At 40.4% G+C, this 21,267-nt stretch overlaps 1 protein-coding gene across 13 annotated transcripts in view; it reads right to left on the bottom strand.

Moving 5' to 3' along the window:
• The window catches only part of LOC117763646 (pleckstrin homology domain-containing family A member 7-like), a 125,629-nt gene that overhangs the window by 40,114 nt on the left and 64,248 nt on the right, over positions 1-21,267 (bottom strand). For all 13 annotated transcript variants that reach the window (XM_034588933.1, XM_034588930.1, XM_034588945.1 and 10 more), the window contains one exon: positions 4,537-4,654. In XM_034588933.1, coding sequence (XP_034444824.1) covers positions 4,537-4,654 — 118 coding nt within the window. The remainder of the gene's footprint in view (positions 1-4,536; positions 4,655-21,267) is intronic.

Here is a 21,267-nt window from a genome sequence, read left to right on the forward strand (position 1 = left end):
TAAAAGATTTGGTGTGACGGCTGCATAAGTGTGTGTGTGTGTGTGTGTGTGTGTGTGTGTGTGTGTGTGTGTCAGCAGCAGCACTGGGAGGCAATCACAGCTGGACAACAGCAAACACACTCGTTAATTAGAGGAAAGCTGGTTGGCGAAGCATGATTCAAAGACACAGAGCAGCTCCCATCCTGTCACATTGAAGTCCCTTAACTGTAAAAATACCGTACGTGTCCATGCATTGTTATAGGTTTGTCTTTGCCTGTACATCGGTGTCTGCAAATATTCTGTGTGCGTGCATGTATCTGTGTGTGTGTGATGCAGTGGTCTATTTTTAGGCCGAAGGTAATTTTGCAGAACAGGCTCTGGTCCCTGTTGCAAAGCAGCACTCTGTCTTGTAGGTGAGACACACTGTTACTTAAAAGGCACACGATGAGACAACCTAAAAGCCTAGAGAGGCAAGTCTGAGACCTCTGGGTTGCCGGTTCAAGTCCCCAGCCAGACAAGAATGATCCGGGAGGGTAAGGTAATTAAACAGGAGTAGTGCTTTCCCCTCCCTTTTTAAATCCATTTGTCCTTACACAAGACACCTAATCCCAATCTGTTGAAGTGGATCTGATCAGTGGCTAACATCATCTGAACATGGCAGCTCAGTCAATCTGGATTACTTTAAGATCCAAAATAATTGGTCGACTTTATGATTTGATGACAGGTAAAGTCATCTATGAAGGAAAAATCCTTCCATCCATCAATACATTCCATCCATTATCTATACCTTACTATGCTTATCCTTTAAGGGTCACGGGTGAAGCTGGAGCCGATCCCAGCTAACATTGGGGCAGGCTACACCCTGGACAGGTTGCAGGGCCAACATACAGAGAGAAACAACCATTCCCACGAACATTCAACCATATGGACAGTTAACCTAACCCCAATCTGCATTTCTTTGGACTGTGGGAGGAAGTCGCAGTACCCAGAGAAAACCCACACAGACACAAGGAGAACATGCAAACTCAACACTGAGAGACTCTGCCCCAACCGCAATTCAAATCAGGATTCTTTTTGCTGTAAAGCAATGAATGAAGGAAAAAGGCCAAACATTATCTAATTCAAGCTTTAAGCTTCTTAATAATTTAAGTATGGCACGTATGTTTGTTTAAACTATTGATTTAAGTAAGGATTTTGGACATTATGACATCAGGATATTTCAGCATTGTGTTGAATTTCTGGTATTTCCAAATTCATATAAAAAGAAAGGAAATGCATCTAATTTAGGCTCTTGGAAATTTGTGATGATTAAATGTAAAAAAACTGATTCATTAGTGATAAAAATTACTTGGTAATTGGTAATACCGATGTGGTATATTTCCCATGATAAATTAGATTGAGTAGATGCTGAGATATTTCCCTGTTTGATCTGCTGGTGATCGTCAGAGGATAACAAAGTCATTAGGATTCACCCTCAAGGGCACCATGGATATCCATCTATCCATCATCTATACTGCCGATCCTTCAAGGGTCACAGGGGATCTGGAGCCAATCCTGGCTGATATCGGACGAGAGGCGGGTTACATCCTGGTCAGGTCACTAGCCTATATCAACCAAATTAAATGCAAATTCACCCGTTAGGACCCTAGCCTGGCCGCTCGAGTGTCCTAAAAAGGCCTTGTTCAGGACTTTCAAGGTTGGGGTCAGAACACAAAGTGATATCCTGAAGAAGTGGACTTTTAAATGTGAGCTGCTAAGTATAAAGTCTCCTTTTTTTCACTTATTCATCTGTGTGACTCTAAGTCTTGTATGGTCAACAAACCGAACAAAATCAAAAACCAGAGAGGCAAAAACTGAAAAATTTGCGTGAGGAAGCAAATCACAGCATTAGGAAGAAGGACCCTTAATTTAATGCAATATTAAAGGGAGTGTTACTCTTATATATTTTTTTACTTTCTCACTTTTTCCAATCCTATAATCTATGACTGAGCAACGAAACATTGTGTGATTATTTACTATGATTAAACGTCTTAGTTTTAATGCTCAAAGTAGCACTCAATGTTAAGGAGCCAATAAAACTAGCATTTTCAAATACTGAGGCAGGGAACTGACGAGGCACATGAATTCATAACAACAGACTGGGACCCAGAGGGATCTACTAAATGACACAGACTTTGATGAATCCCAAGGAAGTTGTGCAGACTTATCAACACAACATGACTAAATATGCAGACAGCGACAGAGAACACAAGTGCTCAAAGTTTTACACACAACTCGTGGGGGAAATGGGTTGATTTCTGTCTTGGCGTCGTCTCTGATGTTGGCGGAATGAATGCGACTTGCTCAAAAAGTAGGTTTATTTCTTGATGGCGGGGGACACAAATGACTCATCTCTCCCGCCCTGAGATGGAATTCTTTTTTGTTAAGGGTTTTGTTTGTCAGATTGAGGCTCCTGCTCTTTGATGGCAGGGGTGATGAGCCAGAGCACCTGGGAGGGCTGCAGGCCAAGAAAACACGGGGGCGTGGAAATGGCAATGGGCCATTGTGATGGATGCCCTGTCATCTCTGTACCGCACCCGATGACACGTGTTCAATCTCAGACCCGTGGCACCTGTTGATGGGGCAGGATGAGATTTCACGCCACTGTGGAGCTGGGTATGTGCATGTGTGCGAGTGAGTGAAAAGGAGCGTGGGATTCAGACTGAAAGAAAGAAACGTGTCAGGGAGCAAGAGTGAGCCAAGGATAATGGATAAACAAAATAGGATTTGAGCTTTTTCAGTTCCTGTCAGGAAATATTGCAAAAACACAGATTGCAGTAACTACATAAGATTGGTACCATTATTTTTTTATTATTATCATTACTACTTTTATTAACCTCTACAACAACCAGACTCAGTGTGGGCGGCTATTTGTAAAAATTCTAAATGTGCCTTGTTTTATTGTTGCTGTCACTATCAGTTGATATTGGGATGTATGTGGGTTATATTCCACATTAGATATGATGAGGTGATTTTAACCAAATCGGCCTAATTTCAGAATTCAAAATTAAAACCTGCAAATGTGGGAGAAGAATCCCCAAAATACAGAAATACAGACGGATAACATCACATAGCGTATATTAGTCAGCTGAAACAGTTGATAACCGGGTCAGTCAGTCAGAGGCCACAAATAAGAGAGATGGCTTTAACACTGCCATTAAGACTATTAACTTTATTGTGTAGCGTAGTGTAGCTCTCTGCTTTTGACGACAAGAAGAGGAGAAGTTAATTGGATATAACTATTTAAGAATATTGGTATAAGAGATAGACTTCACAGAAGACTTCATATCAATTCACTGTTTTAAAAAGGTAAAGGTGTTAATACCAACGCCTCAGACTTCCCTCTGTCTGAACAGCCTGATGGTAAAGATGCTGTGAAACGACTGAAGATCTCAGGCCGTGTCCTGGCTCATTAGAGTGTGTGCTGTGTTTAACATTTTAACGATCCTTAGGACATTAGTCTTTTGACAACTGATATGATGTCATATCAAACATTTTTCCTTCTGCCATTTGCCCCACTCTCATTTATTTTTGACACTAAGTGACCTGTTCATTTCCAGCTCATCATTTGTTGGTGATTTTCTATCTTACATTAATCTCTAGTAGAGCTGGGTGATAAGATGATATAGATAATTATCGCGATATAACTTTTCCTCGATAGAAACATAAGACATGGTCGATATAACATCGATAGAACTCATCCATTGCATCCATGTTTTGACAGATAACCCGAACAGCCAATGAAAATGAGAAAAACGCCGCGCTGAACCAATCATGTAGCTGGAATAGAGTTACAGCCACGTCAGGCTAGGTTGACGCACACAGCACAGAGTGTAGGAGCCGCAGCACACATGCTAATGTTTGGGCTCCTGCATAGAGGACTGGCTGAACGTAATCTATTCATTAGTTTTCTGCTACGTCCTGTATGTGTCATAGTCTCCTGTCGAAGTCTGCTTCCTCCTCACTACCCCGCTGATCTGCGCTCACTTTACACTTTAAAAATAAACACCATGACTAATCTGAAGTTATTAGGACACAAACAGGACTGACGCTCTAGAGTGTTTGAGACTAACATTTAAACCTGCTACACAACACGACAACAGGGTTAAAGTGACCGGAACGATCCGGAAACGTGGTCCGACATCATCGTTTAACAACTAAATACATGTGATTATCAGTTTGTATGTAAAGAGGGGCAGAGACGAGCATTGAGTACAAACATAAACATGGATTCAGCAGGTGTTTTATGAAGATCAGTTCTAAGTGTGAGTGAAATAAAATAGCAAGCAACACCCACTGTTTAATTGTTTGCTACAATGCACCGTGTTGATATTGATTTAATGGTAAACGATCAAAATGCACACATGTACACATACATCATAGAGACTGGTGGAAAACCCTGGGTGTTTCTCCAACATGGTCATCCATAGTAAACATAGTCGTCCTCACAGCAAATGGATAATGAGCCACACACACACACACACACACACACACACACACACACACACACACACTGACCTTGGAGCCAGAGGTGTTGTCCACAGTGGAGGAGGTGATGGTGGTAGAGGCCTCGCTGACTGTTGTGCTGGAGAGCTGCTCACCGGTGGGTTTGGACATCATGCGAGCCCCCTGTGGCCTGAACGACACACAGAAATCATTTTGATACAATGCTTTTTCAAATTTGATATAAAATTGATATACATCCCCTGGAGTGTTCATGGAGAGTTTACATGGGTTAGTGTGTGTGTGTGTGTGTGTGTGTGTGTGTGTGTGTGTGTGTGTGTGTGTGTGTGTGTGTGTACAGCCAGAATTTGACTGCTAAAGTACAGAATAATCTGAAGTCATGATATGCTCCCTGTCCCCACAGCACACGCCTTGGAGGGCAATGATGAATACAATTTCTTGTGTGTGTCTATTTTCCCTTTATAACCTCAGGTTGGCGCAGAGCCATTACCTTACATGGCCGTCTCACAACAGGAGGCTGATTGATGAATTTACAAACCAGACTCACAGCAGAAAAATAAAGGTGCATACAGCAGCAAACTGCTTTATGTAGTTCGTAGTTCCTCCAAATGATAAATTAGCACCAGTCCTTAATCCAAATGTAAACCAGACATATGAGCCTCAGCATGGAAGGTTATTATTTATGTACCTGATCTAATCTGTATTATGTTTCATGATGGAAAATAGTAGCATTCTTGTGGCATTAATCCTTTTCATGCCTCACATAGAGAGAGACAAAAATGGGGTGGAGGTTTGACACACTGTAGGCTCAAATCAGAAAATCACAGAGGAATGCTGGGTTAACATTTTCTAAAGATGTGTCACCTAACTACCCCAAATGATGTCATTAAATAGCTGCTATTTCAAGGTCTGTTTCTTCCATAGATTTCCAGCTGGAGGGTGAAACAATCATGACAACAAAAGGCAGATTTTGGAATTTGATAACTATGAATAAACCATAGAAATCCATTATCTATACCGCTTATCCAATGAAGGTTGCAGTGAAGGGGGCGAGAGCCAATCCCAGGAGACTGTAAGGTACACCCTTGACAGGTCTCCAGCGTTTCGCAGGGCCGACATACAGAGATAAATATCTACTAAGGCTCACGGTTGATTTAGATTCTCTGGACTGTGGGTGGGAGTCTGAGTCCCTGGAGAAAAACCCACGCAAACACGGGGAGAACGTGCAAACTACACACAGGCAGACCCTGGCCGGAACGGGAGGAAACGTCTTGCTGTGAGGCTGCACCACCGTGCCACCCTGCTGTTCCATCAATCCAAAACAAATGTGGATATGTTGCAATCACTGAGTTCACTCCAGACTCTCATCATACTTGTTCTCAGACTGAAGGATTACATAATATTGTTTCCACCCATAGAGAACACTTGAGTTATTATTACTGAAAAATACTTATCGCCATCATTGGATTTGCATGAGCTGTTGAATACAAGCAGGAATGTGCAGCATGTAATTCATGCGGATAGTAGCACAATGACTGTAGTAGCAATAGAGCAGCATGAGGACAGAACAGGTTTGAACAAACGGCTACAGAGATACGTCATCTGTGGTTAAAGGATTGTGAATGAATGAGCTACTCCACCTAACAAACTGTTGATGGATCCAGACCAAGTGAATACGCTTTAATGAGTCATGCTCTACAAAGACAAAGAAAGGTAGAGACACTGAAGAACCTGCTTTAACATCATGAATGCAGTCAGAGACACACGTCTGAGTTTTATATCTTTGCGTTTTTTGTTTTTGGAGTCTAAGACACTGTGCTCATGTTCCACTGTTTTCCAGCAGGTGCTCATACATTGATTTATTTGCAAAGCTCACAGTGATATCCAGCAGACTTCACCTCAAACAGATTTTCTAACCTGCTACAGTAAAATATTAACAGATCTTCTTGTCTTCGTGTCTTTTCGACTGTGCATTCAGCTTTTGTTTTTAGCAGTTTTCAAATGAGAGGATGAGGAAAAACAAACACTGGCTGGAGATCACAGGCTTATTTATTTTTTAGAAAGGCAGTATGTTTTCGATGGATATCTGTGTGTGTGTGTGTGTGTGTGTGTGTGTGTGTGTGTGTGTGTGTGTGGGGGGGGGGGGGGGGGGGGGGGGGCAGTTTCCAAGGATACAGGTACAACATGAAAGCCTTTAAATTCATTAGCAAGCAGAGCTACTTCTGTTTGTTTGTCAGTGGAAGTTTTAAAATCTTTATTTTTTTGTGATATGTTCAGAACATTGAATGTACATAAAGATGGACGACATGACTGTTCCGCAAACGTGAAGCCAAAGTGTCTCAATAGCCTCCTGGAGGCTGACTGCAGTATAGGTCTTAACCCTCGCCTCCTCCATGTCAACAGATAAGATATGAAACTAATGTATGTTTAAGTGCCAATTTTTTCAGTTTAGTTTCTGTTAGTTATTTGATGTTATAAAAACATGATCGACAGTTGAGACTGGCTCACGATAGGTCTAGTCTGTGTCTACTACTTAGGCTCCATCCCCTGATCACTAATGCACAGACACTGACTGTATCAAGTTGGAAATTGCAACCCAAGGAGGCTGCATTTGTAGACCACCTGCGTCACAGCTGTGGCAGTCTCAGTTCTAAGGCTCCTCCAGATGTGGCAGGCAAATGCATCCTTCCATCCCTGAGAAACAAAGGCTCCAATGGGTGGCTCCTTCTTGTGAGCTTCAGCTCCGTTTTAAAGAGGTCATGACAGCGGAAAGTGACATGACGAGACGTCTAATGCTTGATGTGTATTTTACTTCAAATCAACTGAACAGCTAATGATACACATGTTCAAAACAAGGGCATTAAAACTTTCTTGTCTTGTCCAACTGCAGCTCTGTTGCTAGGCGACAGCAGAATAGGCAGAACCATCTCATTTTGGTTTGGACTCTGCAGTCTAGACCGAGCCCTCCGAGGGACACAGATTGTCCCAATTCAGATTGTGAAAGAGAGAGGAAGGGAAGATGCTTCATCAATGTTCATACAGTCTGTGGCTCAGACCTTCTTGTGCACTCATTACTGATACCTATCCATATTATCAGTAATGTGACCATTAAGCTCCCCTGAGGCCCCAACGATCACGAAGGGGGTGGGAGGCATAAAATAATCCTTCATTCATTTTAATCGAGGCTAAAGTTTGAAATAATCGTGATATTGATATGAAGTCATATCACCCAGCTCTAATCAAATACAAGTACTTTTATTTAAAAATAAACTCAATTTAAATTGTCTTGCAGCATGAGGAAATCTCCAGAGAGTTTTGACTGGTTCTCACCTGCCTCTCGCCTGCCAACAAGTGTCCATCATACACAAGTCAAAGATAATAAACCAAACACTGGACAAAGACCAAGGTGTGTTTGTCTGACAGTCTAATGTTTGAACACATCCAACATGCTGCACTCTTCCAACGAGGACTGACTGTTTGTTCTGCAGTACAGTGCTGATGAGGCGTCTGTCCGTCTGTCTGGATGTGACACCTCTGACAGACAGACTGTCATTTTGTTGGACTTGCTGATAGAATTCACAGTTGTTATCATCTGTTTAAACAATACAACTAATTCGTATTTGTTATTGCTATTCAAATATTCAGTATCTGCTTCAATATGCTTTTACAGAAAATAAAGTCAGACAGCTCAAATATTTGGCTCCTTATTGATGTAGCAGTGTAAAGCCGTACAATGGGGTCCGGATGTTCTCTCACCTATGTAGAACGTAGCAGGAGATTCTCCACTCAGGAGCATTCAAAATAACAGGTGAGGGCTGGCGCAGCATGCAGGAGGCTGGACGCAATGTATAAACATGCAAAACAACACATCTTCGTCTGTGTCTGTGTCTCATTCTGAAATATTTGTTTTCTTTTTGTTTTCGTCTGTCGCATGTTAAAAACATAGTCAACACAACCACTTGTTTTCGGTGAATCCTGCGGAGGATCTCCTGCTGTGTTGTCACGTCCCCTTTACTCAGAGCCTGGCAGGAGAAACTCCAGAGAAGGTCTGGAGCCTCCGACTCTGAAATTTGCTTCATCACATAAAACCCCAGTTAAGTGCACGTCTGACAGCAGCTCAATTTAACTTCTAAGTGGGCCCTGCATTATTACCCCACAATCCAGCCATTAGACCTTAAACCTCTTTAAACCCTGTCTGCAGTAGTCATGTCTCTAAAAAAGGTCTGGACCGCTCCTTTGTAAATGTATACAGAGATAAATACCTAGTACTTAGTAACTTACAATGTTAAAGGCATGTTAAGTTAACATAGGTTGTTTACACTGTGTGATATTTAAATGGCTGTTTATTAATTTCTCTGATGTTAAGTTCTGGGAGACTCCCGATATCTTTGTAGAAGCTAAAGACAATATTAAAAGAGGCTCGGGCGTAATGAGGGTCATCCTCACACACACACACCTCCTTGCTAGCTATATATCTTTGCATAGTGACAGGCCTGTTATTGCTGCTGTCTTACTGTGGTGAGACAGATGAGACGTTCAACACTGGATGTTTTATTGTCAATGCGCTGACACCAGGCGGAGCAAACGTGTAAATCTGTGTGATTAGTTTCAGAAGGAACAACATTGGCAGAGTAATGTATTCTTTCATCCAAAAAATTACCCAGAACTATATTTCTCTGAAACACACAACGCCCTGCTATCTTTTTTTCAAATTAATCAATTTAGTTGTAAGCATTGTTATTTTTGCAAACACACATTTGACAGTTAAAATTGCTTCACTAGACAGATAAAAAAACGTTTTAATTTGTGTGAATTACAGAAATAAAATAAATCATAATATTGGTCTCCTTTCATTTTTTTCTTGCGTCTTTGTCTCACATTTTTTCTTAAAATGAAGAGAGCTCCTTCATCTCTTTCCTCCACAATAGAGGCTGAACTGTTTCACACTGACACATCCAGCAGTTTCAGTACATTAACAACCTCTATCTACAGATGCATAATGTAAATCTGTGGAGTGTGGTGTAGGTGGGTTGGAGAACCAGAGAGAGACAGAAGCTCTGTTTTCTTTCTGTTGTCAACAGAATTTAAAGCAAATGTTTAAAAAAGGTCAGGAACAAAAACTGTAAAAAATGTAAATTAGATTCATTTTTGTCCAAATATTTTATTTAATGAAAAGACTCCAAATAGAACTGTTCTCAAAAACAATTGTTTTTTGATTAAGAGTTAATTTAAAGTCTAAGAGGAAAGATAGACAGGCACTTGGCCTTTTGTGCAATAAAACTGAACCACTGCAGTGCCAAATTATTAAAAACCTTTTCTCTTCACATAATAATTTCTTTATCCTAACAAAGGCAATTGGAACTGGAAACTGAAATGAAGTAAATCACAGGTCCTTGAATGTTCAGAAATAAAAATTAAAAAAAACAGAGAAATTACACCTTTACTTTGTAGTTTACAAGGCTCGCGAAAGTTTATAAGAGGGCGAGGTCAGGGGCGACAACCCGTCATTTTGAGCATTTCTTTATCTGATGTGTCTGCGTCACTCTGCAATGGCACCACCAATACACTAGTTGGCAGCAGGGTTTCTATGCCAGAGTGGACTTCAAACAATGGCAACTGAAACTGAAAAGGTACTGATGGAGTTGGAGATAATCAATTTTCAATATCAGTTATTTATACTGAAAAAATCGGATGACATCAGAGGAGATGATGTGTCCGACCATTGAACAGGTTGGGGCAGGAGGAGGGGGAGTTTTGTGTGCTTGTCCGGCCACTGAGAGACATAGACGAGACATGTTGTCAAGCGGGCCAATCGTAGTTGTTACAGTCTGTGATGTACAGGTAGGTAGACTATTGTATAGGGTACACAGCTACTGATAAAGTATAAATTGGCCTTGAGAGATAAAGAAAAAGCTATAAGACGGAGGGAAGAGACTCAAGAGGGAAAGCAAAGTAACCCACTGCACCATAACTTACCACAGTGAATAATAAATCAAAATTCCCTCTATGAACCCTGTTTTCTTTACAGCGTAATTAACTACTTACTTATTTAGTGTGTATGGAATAACTGGCAAGAGCAGCCGGTAAACACTCGTAAAGAAAGACCTTCCATTTTAGCCTAAAATTATATTATCCTGTTATATTTTATCTAGCTGTTTTTTTATTTTATTTTACCTATTTCATTGCTGAATGTATTGCTGTATTTTTGTGTTTTACTCTATTATTGTATGTTTACGGTGTTTGCACGAAAGGTGCGATATAAACAAAGATGGATTTGATTTGATTTACAATTCTCTTTTAAATCTTTGACAGTTGTTTGCTGGTTATAAGAGCAGTTAAGGCAACTTGTGGATTCTCACAGTCAGCGAGCCTCTTTGAATCGAAGTGAACCTAATTCAACTGAGGACAAAGAAGAAGGAAAAGAGACAAGAAAAGGGAAAAGAGGAAGAGATTGAGAGGTTGAAGAGAGACAACATGAAAGGAGACTGGCACTTCACTAAACAAGGTGTGCTTCAGCTGCATCAGTATGACCTCAATGATTTTTATCATGACTCTCACATCGGATTATATCTTTTTCCTTATATTTTCCACACAACATTTAGATCCATAAATCTGACTTTGTTGTCTAATTTATGGTGTTTATATGTTATTTAAAAGTGAACCACATGTCAAGGTCATAAAGATCTGGCAATATCAAAATGTTATAGGGGTGTAACCTATTAGCCTCTCAAAGTCGTTCTGAGTTATTCTCAGTTTCTCACCCTCATATTTTTCAATTGTCTTTATTCTGGAATATTACTATTTATTCTTTTGTTTGTTATATTCATTTAGTTGTTGTGTGCATTAAAATCTGATGACTAATATAATATTAAGGATCATAATCTATGTTGACTGCCATAAAGGTTCAGATTTTTGGACCAGGTTTCACAAAATACTATCATTTTAATGTCTTTTTTCTTTTTAGATTCAAGCGCCTCTTAGCGCTAAATTCCCTTTGTACAACCCTCAGCCCCAACAATGAGTTCCTTATTTTATAAGTAGAAAATAAACAGAATGTACAGTTTTGATTATTGCACTGTAATTAGACAACCTGCATTCACAGTTTTACAATACTGTTGCCTACAGAGCTGTTCAAGTGGAGCAGCTCAGTTTCCGTTCTTTGCTCAAGGGCACGTTGATGCAGGTTTCATTGCCAGTCAAGGACATGTTCCTCCTCTGGGTGATGACTGACGGATTAAGGAGAGCTGACAGCTGAGAGCAAACTGACAAATGACACCATGTCTTTCTTTAAAAAGTGCAGCTGTGGGTTCCTGTTGCACCTACGACGCCACACACAGCACCTCACACCTTTTGGAACTTCAAGGGGCCCAACACTGATTCAGTTCAGTTTACTCATCCCAAGAAGTATTGTGAGAGCTGTGTATAATATCTTCAGTGGCTCTGAAACCCCTCAACACCTCACACCTCCAGTTTGTAATGCCAAACAGAAGGAGACGTGGGAGTGGATTGTCACTCCTTTCCCAAATCACTCCTGTCCCAATCCCATGACAGAATAAAAAAGATTGTTGTGTCCCAATGTATGACTCATCCATTGATGACTAACAGAAAGAGGATGCATCCTTCTTCTGTGTTGTAGTTTTTAGGAGGGTAGTCTTTAGGCTATGCAATGGTATTGATTTGTGTTTTTTCCATTCTTTTATTTGTGTTCTGCTGCGCAGATTTTACTGACAGCATTTGGTCACATGAGCACCTGGACCTGTAGTAATATTAGAATATATTTATAATATATATTTCTTTAATGATATATAATATAAAATATATAAAAACTGGCCCATTGACTCCCATCCCAACCACTGTTAAAATGTTTCCTGCAATATTCCATTCCCATGATGAATAGTGTCATTGTCACTTGACAAATGGTCAGCCTCTGATGAAAACTGGAGCTGTTACTTTTTTTTTTTTCAAAGTAATTGTTTATACTCTGCAAACGAACTGAACCATGGTTGATTTAATCCGGACTGAGACCATCCCCTTTGGCTTGGACAAAATTTCGGTCTGGACTGATGGTCCGTGGCACCTTTCACACCTTTTATTTTGGTTCAACTTAAAACTGAAAAGTCCTTAGGTCCAGACCAAGCAGGGTAGGTGTGAAACCACCCTAAGCATCAAGATATCTTGAGCTCTGCTGATTCAATTTTGACGATTATTTACTGATTACTTAACTGAAGTGAACCCTTTTAAGAATACTCCACTGGAGGATGAATCTTGACAAATAAAAGGAAATGAACGTGAAGAGCGAAGAGTGTGTGTAAACCTAATAATCACAGCCCATCATTAACAAATACATGGAAAAATCTGGCCAAACATCACTAACGACAACTCAAAGACACAATGTTCAGCTTCAGTGAAAACCTTCAGTAAATGCAAACATGCCCTATTCCCTCTCTGTCTTGCTGGAAATACTTCTCCATCTCTGAGGTGAATAAATTACTGAGTGAAGTAGAAAAGGAGGAGGACCAACACTTCAGATGGGCACTTAGCAGCCTGGTGAGAGTATGTGACAGGGCAGGAACCTAGATCCACATAATATTGCATATTAATCTCACACAGCAATATTGACCATGAGTCAAGAGTGACACCAGAGTACGGGCTGGAGGTCATTTATAGTCTGCTCATTAGGAGGAAAGCAGTTAGCCTCCTCTTGTTATGTCTGTGGGAGGATAAGGCAATCTGGTGAAAAAAGAGGCCGCGGTGAAGACATAATTACACAGGAAAGGTAATGGCTGAAAAGATTCTGACATTTTAAAGCAAAGACCTTTCCTGTATTTTAATGATACCTCTCACAGGAAAACATGTAAAAGTCACTGAAGAAACCTTAAAACTTGAAAAACACCCACAACCACAAGTAAAACACACAGGCATCACATCACTGTATGAATGGATGAAGTCTGAAGATCAAAAACATTCAGAAATGTTACAATCAATTATCTGAGAGAAATACACACACACACACACCTTTTTTCAGAGAGCGGACACCATCCGTTATTTCAGCACCGACACATCGTTATCCTCCCAACAAAACTATAACCAAAAAACAATCTACCTACTGCATCTTCATTTTCCACTTAAAAACCTGACACTTCAGTCTCAACAAATCATTCAATGTGATCTTCCTCTATGGTCCTGATGGCGCTGTATTGCATCATGCTGCACGTCAGTAACTCTGCAGGAAAGTCTTTCATTGGTGACTTACTAGTTGTTTGTTTTGCCTGCCATTTTGTTTGGTCATTTTTTATAAACAGCAAGTTGCCAGTTCCAAACGTAAACATTCAATATGTAACTTTGGCCACTAGGGGTCTCTCAATCAAAACAATAATAAAAGACCTACTTTGATGACATTGTGGAGCTGCATGAGATCATAGGAGTTGTCTTAACCACCATTGCCGATGAAAATTTACCTGAAGCAACTCCGGAGCAAATCTAACTGGCTAGCATTTTGTTTTCCTTACTCGTATAACTTGCCCTGCAAAGTCACGTGTAAAGCTGATATGGGGCAATTTAAAGGCAACACAATTAAATGTCCTGTTACCTTGAATAAAATTGGGGTTTTCCAAAATTGTTGGAAACATTTTTGGATAATGCAGGTTTTAATGGAGAATAGTTACATATCTTTTAACGTTGCACACAAACTACCAGTGAAAACTAGTGGGTCAGAGGACATCAGCCAGACTGCATCTAAATTCACACAATGAAAAGAATGTATCCCATGCATCCCAGACCACTTCTGAATGTGGTTGGAGTGACTGGATCTCAAAATGCATTGAGGTCGCATTTGGGTGTGTTAAGACCAGTACTTAGCACTGTGAACTGGTCTGAGCAGAGAATCTCCAGCTGCGTTGTGTGAAAGGAAACCTCTGGAGAGGTCATGTCTGAAAACAGCTTCTGTTTCAATTCCAAAATGCTGCTATGGCAGCAGTTAAACAAAGTGTTGCTATGCTGCACCCCTTGAAAAGAGAGACTGAGCACATTTCACATTTCTGCCGCGGCTTCCTTTAAATCACCAAATCTCATATCAAGGAGCAGGGGAGGGGTGAACAGCTAGAAGGAAAAGAGTCAAGGTGAACTGGAGAGCATGAAGAGGAGTAAGAGGGGAGCAACGTGGAGGAACAGTCAATGCGGGGAAAAAATTGTAAAAGGGAAAGAAATGTCAAGTGACATCCAGGAATTCTGTTTATGTCTATTTATATATTGGGCACATACACCAGGCAGACGTGCTCCGTATGAATAAGGTTTTAATTTGATTTCAACATGTTCCGTTCTGTGTCTACTTGTTTGGAAAATCAGTTCAGGAAGTTGAAGTTAAAATGGGAAAGTTTGAAAAAAAAATGATAATAGAGGAAACGAACATTAATGGAAAACTAGGTTTCTGATCGTAAAATCGAGACAAACAGGGAAGGAGAAGATGCGCCAGATCATTGTGCAGGTTATAAAAATGATAACACAGAACACACATGGAAACAGATTAAGAAACCCAAAATTTGCATTTCTTCGAGCACTAAATTTCAACTAGTTTCCATTATCAACATTTTCCCCTTAGTGCTGAGGACCCGAGGAAAGACAGACAGATGTGGCGTGAACACACTTAGAAACACTTCAGATGCAGACGGATATTCAGACCCAGACAGCAGCAGCCGAAGAAGTAATTCAATCTCTCCTGCTGCCAAAATAAGAGTTGATAACATACTCCTAGAAGCTGTAAAGTCCTGACACTTTAGCCACTTAAATGTGTGATAACCCCTCGCAAGCAGGCCCGCTGACGCCAGCCTCCATACACACACACACACACACACACCCTGCTGCTAAAAACGCCCTCAGATGGCGTTTCAGCTCTGCTTTGATGGCCAGTGAGCCAATGCCTCCATCACAGTTGACGTTGACATCAAATAGGGAAAAAAAAAGAAGGAGGCCGGTTGGTGCAGACTGAGCCGGGGCTGGAGGTGACAGATATAAACCAGAATATGAGCTCCAGTGAACTCCACTACACTGTTGCCAGCATGTGGCAGTAATCTAAAGGTTAGCTCTGCCGCAGCAGAGAGCCTCTGTGGCCAACAGGAAAAAGGTATAAATGTGTGTGTACATACATGAATGTGAAGCAGAGGGGTTCATGCTGAAAAAGACCAGCTCAATCCCCAGCCTTGAATATAAAAGTTTACAAAAGAGCCCCTACAAAAGAAAACCTCGAGTGCGTCATTCAGCCTCACTGAGGCTTTAAATAGCAGAACAGTGGATGTTTTGGATAGCGCACAGGGCAACAGCTGAAATGGCCTCTCCTGTGGTGTCTGCAGTGGTGCGATGGTAATTGGATAATTAGGGTTCGCAGCTAACAGAAGGATAACTACATTATAATCCAAACCTCCTACACACATTAATGAAAAGTGCATACTCTTTGATTTGAATGTTTAAATTGGAATAGTATGTGTAATTGGATTGGAGGGATTTTATGAGTATTTGCAAATTGCAACATGAAACTCATAATACAAACATTATCATCCACTAATGTGAAAGAAGCAACACAAGGAAGGATGATCAGAGGGACACAGTCATTTACAAGACGATAAAGGCCAATTAAAGCTAAATCTAACTAAAACTGAATAAAAAGGCAAGACCATCAAGTTTTAAGATGATTGGCACTGATGTACTGTGAGTACATTGCCAGTAGAAATCCCACTGTTGGATATTAATTGAATCAAGCCCCCAAATATACTGGAATCTTAAAATCTCAGGTTCAACTAATACAAATTCTATAGATCTGTTCTCACAATTAAGACAGACTTATCTACAAAATGGCACTCAAATAAAATGAATTTAAAATGCATCTGTGAAACGTGTGACATTTTGGAACATAGGCAAATTGTCTGTCACAGAGAATATGAAGATCCCTCTTGTTTCTGTGTGCTAGATAGAATCATGAGGCAACCAGCTTAGCTGAGCGCAAGGACCCGACGACATAAATATATCCCGAGGGAAATTTAGGACATAAGAGAAACAGTGAACTTAGCCCAATGAACATGCACTCAAAGTGCATTTCAAGGTGATTTTAAGTTTACATTGTATCTCACAGATCTTTAAGACAATATTAGGCTCACGCAACGTTTTTGGCCCTAGCATCTCAGAAATGCGATTTATACCATGGAAAATAACCCAGGTTAGCTAGCTGAAAATGTATAAAGGGGCACAACTTTTGCTGCAGGTACTGAATTTCCTGCCAATCAGTCTGATGCATTGTGATTTAGATGTATAAGTTCCTTTATGAGTGACTAAGGGATTAGTTCAAAATCTTTGTTTTCTGATGGACACTTTCTAGACGATTCTTTAGTGAATATTCCCTCGTGAACTCAACTGGTCCTCCACAGTCATAATGCAAAACCCGACTTGGATGGATGCTATTCAACTGTGCCTTACATAATCACAGCAAATACAATCCTGAGAGTAATACTGCATAATTACAATGAGACAGTATATTTCTACAAAATCCATATACAACTAAATGCATACAGGTACATTAAAGACTGATTCTTCCTATCATAAACCTGCACAGAATCTATTTTCATAACCACACATGTACGCGCGCGCGCACGCACACACACACGCACGCACGCACGCACGCACGCACGCACACACACACACACACACACACACACACACACACACACACACACACACACACACACACACACACACACACACACACACACACACACACACACACACACACACACACACACACACACACACACACACACACACACAAATGGCTGAAGCATGCATGTTTCACTGACACATTATCATAGCATTTGGACAGGCTAGCTTCACGCCTACGCAGCTGTTAATAAGACAGATCCATCAGACCTTGTCTCGGATGAGAGGTGTAGGAAAAAAGGGAAAGAGAGAGAAATACAATGAGTAGGACTCTGGGAAAAAGAGGGGAAGAGGGACAGAGAAAAGACGGGAGAGTGAGAGATGTTCGGGGAGAGATGTAGAGAGACAGTGCAGAAGTTAAGAAGAAAAAACAAACGATTACCATCTCAGAAGGAGAGGTGGTGAAGCTCAGTGACCAACTACAACAGATACAAGAGGATATAAAAGACATGACGGCAAAAGGAGGTTTTATCTGTGGTAAGTGCCAGACAAGGGAGGCTGGCAGATGCTTTTCCTGCCAACATCCCTACAGAGACTGTCAATGCTAAAAATAATGAAAATGAAATATGAAAATGAAATAAATGAAATAATTTGAATTAATTCTTAAATATTAAAATAATATAACAGGAACACAGCAAGACGTAGGTGCCAAAAAAGACAGTGACAAAGGAGTGACAATAAGGTAAAGGAGGGAGAAATGAAAGGATAAAGGATAAAAGATAAAAGAGAGGCATGGAAGGAAAGAAGGAATGAAATCGAGAGAGAAAACAGGACGGATGATATGAAGAATGATGAAAGCAGGAAAAGCAAAATGGCAGAGAGAGTGATCGTGCAGGGCGGATGGAAATAGAGACGACAGGAAATGGAAAATACTGAGATGACAGAAAGTTAGAAATTAAAAGGGAAAATAGGTTACTAGAAATGGAGCCTGATAATGAAACACTATATTTGAATGTCTCTTTATTATATTAACAGCTACAAGAGCTCTATTAATTGCTCTTCACGGATTTAGTGACTGAATGTGGCTCAGATTTGTTCAGGAAGAATTAAACCATGTACCTGCAAAAAAACTTTAAAATGAAAATATGCAGTGGCAGACTGAGAAGTCTACACCAGAGAGGAAGAGATGCATGATGCAGTTAGGAATAAGATTAATGTGTTCACTCCAAAAAATATTAAACAGAAACGTATTGTAAGGCTTGGGCACATTCAATAAATATGGAACATCAAGGTATTGTAATTTGGTCTAGACATACACCAAGTTATCTTACTTACTTACTTATTGTGAGGTGGACCAAGGCAGTGGAGGGAGAGAAGTCAAGTGCATCTGAGAGCAGTGACTGACAGAGGGGAGGCAGACTAGTGTGTGACAGAAGTCCATCCTCTGGGTTAAAATAGCAATAATGAGTAAATGAGTGAATAACACTGTAATTTACCATCCTGTTGTTATAGTTATATATGACAGCAGTAATTGACGGAGCAGCACAATATGTGAGAGCAGTTCTGCTGCCATGACATATGGGAGCAGTGAGAGCACAGGAAATTGTCTCGGGTCTTGAGGACCTGTAGCACTTATTTACTGAGGAACAGCCTGAACTGCACAAATATTTCACAGCTAGTTCACAGCAACAGTGATAACTAACCCTGCTCCTGTCACCATTCTCACAGTCGCACACCCTCTCCCTCTCTGCACCCCTTGTGTGTGTGTGACCATATGCTGTCTCAAACCTCTTAATCGAATATAAAGCTGTCCATGTGTATAATAATGCATGCAAGACACCTGATTTCAGAACGGTGGAAGCAGAGTCAGCTGTTTGACAAGCACATTAGTTACAGCTAGTCATCCATCAGAGATTTAAAGGTTTATCTACAATGCACAAGTGCAAAAGTCAAAAATGGCTGCTAGAAAGTTAATTATTAAACTTTGGCAGGACAGATTAGAATATCACTGGCCAACACAGATGTCAGTATAAAATTGTCTACCGTGGTGTTATGGAGTAAAGTGATGGAGAGAGGATTCAAATATTTTTCACAGTGGAACAGTTTTTAGCCATAGCAGCTATTATACTAACGTCTAAGTCTCCTAACACACTTCATAATGAGCTTTCTAGTTTTAATCTTCCACACAACTTCCTCCTTTACACCCATCAAAATTATATGGCAGCTAAAGTTCATCTAACAATAAAATCTAAAACTATGATAATAAGCTGCTTGCACAGATGACCTATGGGACAGTCCCCATAAACACTGTGGACTCTGGCTTTGACCCATCTAGTGCAAATGTGCCAGTGCTCAAATATTTCAAAGAACCATGTGACTGCTACAAAGGGATTTTTTCACCATTGATCGAGGAAGAGGAACTGGAGAATATAAAGCTGCAGTCTGGTTCTCGACAGTGGATAAAAGCAATAAAAGAAATAATTGAAAACAAGGCATCAATGTCAAACATACTATATACCATATATATAGTTATATTCCACCCAAACTACTTAACAGAAAAGTTCTCAGAGATGCAGACCGAGACACGTACCTTCTGAACAAACCAAGCCCTTTTGTAAAATGTAACAAAAGGCTCTCAAAGTAAAACAACACTTTGCCTGAGGGTTTTTTTCTTGTTTTTGGATGGTATTATATTCAAACTACAGGATGCATTTATTTTAATTCCCCCATCTCATTGACTTATATCACAGTCTGGGCGAGCGGGAGAAAAGAGTGTCCTGTCACTAGTAACTGACACCTTCGAGAGTCTCTTTACTGTGGTGAAAGTCAGGTGTCAGGTTTAGTCACTGGCAGGAAATCTTTGCACAAACAAAGCCCTTGGAGTGCAATACAAACTGTCAGCTAAAGAGGCGAGAGTAAGCACTCTGACTTGTTTATTCCACAGAGACCTGCTTAACCAGGTCTCTTAAAGTGGTAGAGCACCGCGCGCTGGGAAATGGAAATAAACATCAGTGTGCTGATTGGTCATATCTGTAATTACAGATGATAACACCTCTCAACAACATTAGGGAACTAACAAACAAATGTGGACAATTACTAAGTGCAACTTTAAAATATTTGATTTATCCAAAGCACTCAAGGAGACAGTTTGACATTTTGGGAAATACCCTTGTGTACTTTCTTGTCTGTAGATCAATCTACCTACTAGACGAGTGCTCTGTAGCAATCAGTGGGGGGCGAGTGTGCCTTCAGTCTGTGGACCGAGTCTAAACTACAGCAGTGATCTGCAACTGGGTCAAACTGCCCACATCACCGCCAGATTATTTTGACAACTTTTTTTTCACCATATTGGACTGACACAGACATTCCCGGTTGGTACGATCACTTCCTCAATAGCAATTTGTCTTCAAAGTCAAAACAACTTGTTGCTGCAATGCTTTATATCGAGTTGAATTACAGAGCTATTATTTTGAAAAGCTGTGAACAAGATTGTGTCGACTAACAGGCTTTTGAAATAGCCGACATGCAATATCTACAACCAGATAAATCATTCAAACTTATCTAAAAGCCACACACAAGAACAGTAATATAGCGTATTCAGTTTCATTTTATGAAAAACATTGACTTTAAAATCTTCACTGAAGGTAAACCAGGTAGGATGAACACAAAGTTTTCGAACTTCACTCTAACACTATAAACTGTTAATAAAAAGCTCTGCACACAACGACCAGCAGAGAAACTAAAATAATATTGTAGAATTGTTTGACTCACCAATGACAAGGAATAATTCTGAAGTAGGCTCCAGAGTAGAATCGCTAGTAGTAGTAGTTTTTTTCTGTGTAATAGCAAAACACAAAGAAAGAAAAACCAGGACATGGCAACATATTGAGTCGTGTGGACAGAAAACATGGAGCCCAGGCTGGTCGAGCTGTTGCAACAGCATGCCTGTCTGTTCAATACATCCTCCTCCCATCACAATGATGTCCCCTCTATTTCTTAGTTTCAGCACACAGAATGGCACATATGGCCAAGTAGCTTCTTCCTTGTAAGCATTGTCAAGGCAAACAAACTTCAACTTTCTCTTTTAAAAATAACCTGACCGGTCCGGAGGGGCCAACAGTAACGTACAGTGACACTAGTCAGGTT

The sequence above is a fragment of the Hippoglossus hippoglossus genome, chromosome 6, assembly GCF_009819705.1.
Source record: "Hippoglossus hippoglossus isolate fHipHip1 chromosome 6, fHipHip1.pri, whole genome shotgun sequence".
NCBI lineage: Eukaryota > Metazoa > Chordata > Actinopteri > Pleuronectiformes > Pleuronectidae > Hippoglossus > Hippoglossus hippoglossus.